This window comes from Lolium perenne, chromosome 5 (assembly GCF_019359855.2).
Source record: "Lolium perenne isolate Kyuss_39 chromosome 5, Kyuss_2.0, whole genome shotgun sequence".
NCBI classification, from domain to species: Eukaryota; Viridiplantae; Streptophyta; class Magnoliopsida; order Poales; family Poaceae; genus Lolium; species Lolium perenne.
The window spans coordinates 219984858-219991782 of NC_067248.2; the positions used below are offsets into that span (position 1 = coordinate 219984858).

Here is a 6925-nt window from a genome sequence, read left to right on the forward strand (position 1 = left end):
TCACATATTTAGTAGTCTTAGTAGGGTATTATTATGTTTTCCTTGTCTTTGATATGTGTTTAGGTGTTATTGGCGATCATGGAAAAAGGGAGCAAAAGGTACCAAGAGGGCACAATGTGGAAGAGTTACACGCACCATACTTAGCCATATGAGATGTGGGAAAGTGATATTTTCCAACATATTATATTTAAGATCTAAGGCAAAGGTGTTGTATCCCTCGTCCATACGAGTTCAACGAGCCGAAGAACATCCAAATCGGAGTTCGTATGAAGAAATGGCATCCAAAATACGAAAGCATCCAGTAGCTTTGGCGACCATCAGTACGGGCAGACCTGCCCCGTACCGTACGGCCGTACCGGGCTCTGTGGGTCTGTTTCGTCAAACGTAACAACATATGTGAAGGCCCAATGGGCATATTCGGCCCCAAGATTTGTCGATTCGCGAAACCGACCTCCATCACCTATATAAGGAGGGGAGGAGGCAAGGAGAGGCGCCACTTCATCATCCATGCCCTAGGGGCGGAGCCCTGTTGCTCCGCCACCGTAGCCGTCATCTCCACAAGCCGCCGCCTCCATCACCATCTACACCAACACAGAAGAGGAGGAGGCTACTCTTGAAGAGCAACGCATCGATCTCCATCATCATCATCATCATCACCAATAACAACAACGTCTACATCTTCAATCCCCTTTGTCTACTTGGTTGTAATCCGAACCCTATTAGGATTTACACTTGTATGCAATTGTACCTTCATATTCACATTACTATGATGAATATCCCCTTCATGTATGAGTAGTTCCTTTGTTCTTGAGGAGATATGGAGAAACCAAGGATGGAAAAAGCACTAGGCGTAAGCGATGCGGTTGGCATTCGCCTAGTGCCTAGGTGATGCTTAAGCGGCCTTGGCGCAGCCTAGGTGGGCATAGTTTATACCATCAAGTGTGTATATTTGTTACTATATGTGCATAAACATTTATTTATAGCATGTAAATGAGTAAATTTGTAATAACTACCTTTATAATAATGCCATCTAGCTCGATCATGAAGTATGACATGATTTCTTATTATGGAAGACAATTTCTTTGTTACACTACCTAGACTTCCGCTTATGCCCTTGGCGAGGCGTTGTCCATTGCCTAGTGCCTAAGCGTGCTTAAGCGGTGCCTAGACATCACCTTGTCCAACAGAGGGAGAAACCTTAGTAATATTATGATGTGAAATAAAGATATTTTATAACTTTGATCTTTGAATATGTGTTAGTTTTCTCTCTTGATGTTATGTGAAGTGCACCACATAATATATGCCTTATGGTCTAGAGAGGAAACTACCCTTAGACGTATGGTAGAGTGAACGGCGGGAAGTGACATGCCCGTATTGACGCTCTAACACATGGATGAGGGGGATAAGGAGGGATTCACTAAGCTCATATCGATACCATGGAGAAACCCTTAATAGCAATAGTCAATATGTGACTTGCAGAAGACTAGATGCTGTGGTTATTTAAAGATGCGATGGACGATGACTTTCTGGACGCATCTTATTATGGAGCTCTCCTCACACATAGCATGGCAAAGATATAAGTCATTCTAATCATAAGTAGTAGCAATACTAGAGGTGGAACCTACACTCCTTGAGAACCCCTCAACCATATCACAACCACGCTCTCTTGCTTTATTTTACTTTTATTATTATTCATCCATGAGTGAGTGATTGATCAGGTTCTAGGTCGAGGTATGATCTAGTGCGCTAAGCTAGAATGTATGGTGATCTAGTACATGAGTTACAAAGATGAGTTCACAAAACCCTTTGACACGGAAATGTACCTCTTTTTTTTGCAAGTGACATGTAAGATTATGCATAGTACATGTTGTGGCACAACCTGGTAATCAAATGTGGAACATTTATTTGTCTACAGAATCTCTTGTAAATAACGGATCACACATATATTCGCCCATCTAGTATTAGTCATAGATGTAGTTGGATTACGGTCTATGTATTATGTTATAATGCCCAATTAAATAGTAGCAATACTAGAGGTGGAACCTACACTCCTTGAGAACCCTCAACCATATCACAACCACGCTCTCTTGCTTTATTTTACTTTTATTATTATTCATTCGTGAGTGAGTGATTGATCTGGTTCTAGGTCGAGGTATGATCTAGTACGCTAAGCTAGAATGTATGGTGATATAGTATTTATGTACATGAGTTACAAAGATGAGTTCACAAAACCTTTTGGCGCATGAACTAGCAAATTTTGTTATAAAAATGCTTTGTAAGGGTCTGGTGCATGGGAGGGTGCTAGCCCATGTGTCCGAACTCTGTACAACGGATTGTATGAACCTTGTTCTAAGTAATATACAACGCCTTTCAAAGAAAAACACGAACAATGCTAGTCTATGTCCTCCGGTTGCTTTAGGGTTTTGCTGTGTGCGACTTGCTTACTCAATATTACAGAATAATATATAAAAATCTCGTCGATATGTTGGTCGTAGCAGTGCCACTCGTAGAAGGCCCATTTTAGAACATTTTAAAAAAATCTTAGAGATAAGAAAATCACAAGAAATTGATGTCATGTCTTTCACAAACTTATTGGAATTCAGAACACGGGGGATTTTACAAAATTTCTATTTGGATGTTTAATAAGAAGTTGGCAGAAAATTACTTCGCGATTAGAGAGCGAAGAGAAGAGACAAAATGATACCCATGTTCGAATTTTGAAAAGCTAAATGAAAATATGAGCACCGAGTCCTTGTTTAGCCTCCGAAAAATATAGGATTCTATGGGAACTTTTAAATCCAATCCCATGACCTGAAGGGATTAATATGAAAATTCTCTCTATGCTTATGTTCTTATATATTTCACCCAATTTTTTTTTTTGCCCCAAGTGGTTGCCATAGCGTTTGAAGTACTAGGTAGCATTCGAACTACAGTTTGAAGTGTTAACATGGGCCTTGCAGGTGGGAGGCCCAACTAACAGATAACACAACCCAACCACAGTTACACACCTGTGACTGAAACAATTAAAAAAAAAAAGTTAAACTGAGTTTTGAAACAATTCACGCACTCAGGGTCTTTTTCGTTTTCTTTCAGATCATGGAACATACTCCTACTTGCATAGTTTCTGCAATTCTGCTTATCTTACTTGGAATGATATTAGTACAAAATAATCAAGACTATTCGAATGGATATACTCAGGCAAGCAAAGCTGGAAGTGACCACTTCGTTTCTCTTCGCACGATCTTCAGTCTTCCTCAGGTTCTGCCCATGCGTAGCCAGGCATCTGTAGTGCACCAGCGCATGCATTTCCCTCCAAAATTCGAACGCTACTGCCGGTCACACGTACGCGCGGGTCGTCTTAGAGAGCAGCCACGACAGACACGACGGTGACTAAGAACGCGACGACAGCCCCGAGGCCGCCGGACGCGACGACGACGCTCGCTCCGCTAGCGTCGGCCTCCTCGGAGTCGGGACCGGGAGCCTCTGCCGTGGCGGCGGCGGGCCCCTCGGCGGTGTTAGCGGCGGGGGTCGCTTCGGTCGCCGGAGCGCTGTTGTCGGAGGTGGTGACCTCGGCCATGGGGGCCTCACCGGCGATGGGCGCATCGGGCGGGAAGGCGGCTTCTTCGCTGGACGCTTCAGAGCCCGGGCCGGCGGCGGCATCCGGTCCTTCGGAGGCGGACGGGCCCGTGGCCTCACCCTCGGCCCCTGCTTCCGCCTCGGGGGCGCCCGCTGGAGCCTCCTCGGCCTCCTCGCTCTCGGCGGTAGGACCGAAGGCGCCTAGCTCCATGGTGAAGGCGTGGTGCGCTGGAGATCCCGCTTCGGGGGCCATGGCGGACGCACCATACTCCGGAGCGCCGGCGGCAGGACCCATTGCGGCGGAGCCATGTTCTGGAGCGCCGGCGGGCGCGCCGGAGGGCGCGCCGGAAGCAGGGGCATTGGCAGCACCCTTGCCATGTCGCCGAGAGCCAGCGGCGGCAGGAGCACCGGCAGGGGCCATGGCGGGCGCCACGTCTTCTTGCGGGGCACCGGCGGCGGCAGGGCCTTTAGCACCCTTGGCGCCAGGATGCGCGCCAAGCGTGTTCTTGAGTATCCCGAGTGTCCCGGCCACGCCGGCCTCGAGAGTGCCGACCACGCCGGCCGCCGCGCCGTGCGCCTTCGCCAGCGCGGCCGCCGGCAGCGAGGTGGTTTTGGACTTCTCCGGAGCGGGGGCAGGCGCCTCCGCGCCGACGGGAGAGGCCGCCATCGCCACTAGGACGAGGAGGAGGCATCCGGCGAGGACGGGAGCTCGTGCCATGTCGCGTCGATGCGTCATGCGAGTAGCTAGCAGGACGTGCAGGGGTTGCTGGCGCGCGTTGAACTTTTTACGTAGAAAGGCCCAGACGGTGGCGCAGTTATACAGGCATGCGGAGGCGGTGGCTATCTTTGGCGTCCCGGTCTTTATTTGTCAGCGGTGGCGCGCGCCATGCGGGGGGTGCTTGCAGTTGCAGGGACGTTTAATTTTGCCATGGCGCATGGAGCGTACACGATGCTGTTTAACGGGTCTGCATCGATTAAACTTTAGCCTGAATTTTGGGAATGCTGATCGATGTTTTGGGCAAAAATATCACACTATTTCGATCGGATCTCTCGTTTTTGTCTGTTATATGAATCGAGTAGATAGATTTGTTCGGTCCGTAAGTTAGTTTGTTTCGGAGAACGGCTCTATGTTACACGCCTAGTACTACATAACTAGGGCAACTAAAGTAATCTCAAGCGAAAATATACTGAGATGGCTACGACCGAGATGACCGTCGGCTACGGCATCACAGCAGAATCGTCGGTGGCAGCGCAATGGTCTGACCTCCCGGATGATCTCCTCGGCCTGGTCCGCTCCATGGTTCCATCCCTACGCGACCGCGTGCGCATCGCCGCGGTCTGCAAGCCATGGCGCGGCGCTGCGTCGCGGCTCCCGGCACCGCCCGCCGTCCCGCTGCTGCTCCTAGCCCCGCGCACCGACGGCAAGACGAAGCACCTGTGCGGCCCCGACGAGAGCTGGGTCCTGCGCGTCCCGGACAATGTGGTCAAGATGTGCTTCGCCGGCTCCCACAGCGACGGCTGGATCGCCGCGTTCCACAACTTCCGACTCTTGATGGTGAACCTCTTCTCCGGCTCCGAGGTGGTGGCACCCACATTGAGGCCGAACAGTTTATACCAAAACCCCATCACAAAGATCATCTTCTCTCGAGCCCCCACCTCTAATAAGTGCATGCTTGCTACCATGACGAACAATCACCACGACGTCGCGCTATGCAATCTTGGTCGTCGAAGTGCTGGGTGGACTACACAAGGCTGGAACAAGAAGATTTTCACCGACATCGCCTTCTGCGGCGGCGACCTCTACGGCCTCGTGCACCGTACTCAGGAAGTGATCAAGTTTACAATTGGCGTGGGCGCGCCGGTGATCACATCCGCCCACCTGCTACCCATCCAAACTCGCGACGGCCCGGCATTATCGACTTACGATTCGACCTTCATCCTCGAGCTACATGGCAAGCTGCTGATGGCGGTAAGGACACGGTGGCTTCCCAACCGCGAGGAGGATTTCATTAAGGTTTTCATGCTCGTCGACGCCGACATGGGCGAGCCCTACAAGCACAGGTGGGAGGAGGTGTCCGACTTTGGTGACTACGCCTTGTTCCTAGGGCCCATGAGTTCCATGGCGGTGCACGTGCCGGCGGGTGCTGAGCGCCACGGTTTGGAGAGAAACCGCATCTACTACTCTAACCCTACATACTCTAGGGAAAAGAAGTTGCCTGGTGATGAAGTGTACTCGGTGACATCGGATGATGGTGTCCATATGTATTGTCGGGAAGAGCCGGACTTCGGTGATGGCGTGAAGAGAACAAGATACTGCATACCAGGTTGGGATGATTTCACTATGTGGGTGCACCCTCCAGAACTCTCTAGCCCAAGTATTGCTAGAACAATCCTGCAAAAGGCACTAGAGGATGTGGCCACCGCGCGTTTCCGCTCTTTCTTCCCGCGGCTCCTGGCATGTTCCCGCGCTTTCTTCCTGCCTCTTTTCGGGTTGCCGACGCCTATAAAAGGCCTCCTCCGCTCAATGTACGCCACCACAGCCGCCGACATCCCTTTCTCCGCCGCAAACACATGACTCGTTGCCTACGCACCACCTACCAAATGATGAACCGCGTCGGCGGCGGCCAGTTTCCTCCACCATCGTCTCCACCTCCACCTCCATCTCCACCGCCACCGAAGTTCGACGTCGAGCCAGAGGCTGTGGAGAACGAAGCGTGGGAGGATGCGATGATAGCGGACACCATAGCGATGTTCGATGTCGCGGTGGAAGAGGCGCGCATCCGCCGGGCAGAGGATATGGGCGAGCGGCGGCGTGCAAAGCAGCTGCAGCGGCGCCACCGTGCGAACGAGATGGAGCTGCGACGGCCTGCGAACGAGTTGTACGAGCACCGACGCATTGAGGAGCTGCAGGAGCAACTGCGGTTACGGGAGATCCATCAACGGCATCGGTGGGAGGCGCTAGAGCAGCAACTGCGGGAGGAGGCGGCGGCAGCGGAAGCGAAAACCTAGGTGGCGGAGGCAACAGATGCGTTGATGGCGACAACGAAAGTGGAGGAGGAGGAGGAGAAGGCGAAGGAGGAGGATGAGAATGCGAAGGAGGAGGAGGAGGAGGAGGAGGAGGAGGGCGACGACGCCGACGCCGACTTCGACTGGTCCGACGATGACGGGCCGGATCCGGATCAGGCGCTCCTCGAGTCGTTCGAGTTGCAGAAAAAGCTGTAGGATGACATCCGTGCCCGCGAGGAGGATAACGACACGCGGGTTCGCCGTGATGTCGAACTCTCCGTCCAATAGGAGCAGCTGCGGAGTGTAGGGGACGACGCAGCGAACGACCACCGGCGTCTTCTCG

At 51.8% G+C, this 6925-nt stretch overlaps 1 protein-coding gene across 1 annotated transcript; it reads left to right on the forward strand.

The window, feature by feature from the left end:
* Positions 1–4768: 4768 nt before the first annotated feature.
* LOC127304108 (putative F-box protein At3g25750) lies at positions 4769–6151 on the forward strand. Its single transcript, XM_051334816.1, has one exon. It carries the CDS (start codon positions 4769–4771, stop codon positions 6149–6151), a length of 1383 nt encoding a protein of 460 aa, XP_051190776.1.
* Positions 6152–6925: the final 774 nt, after the last annotated feature.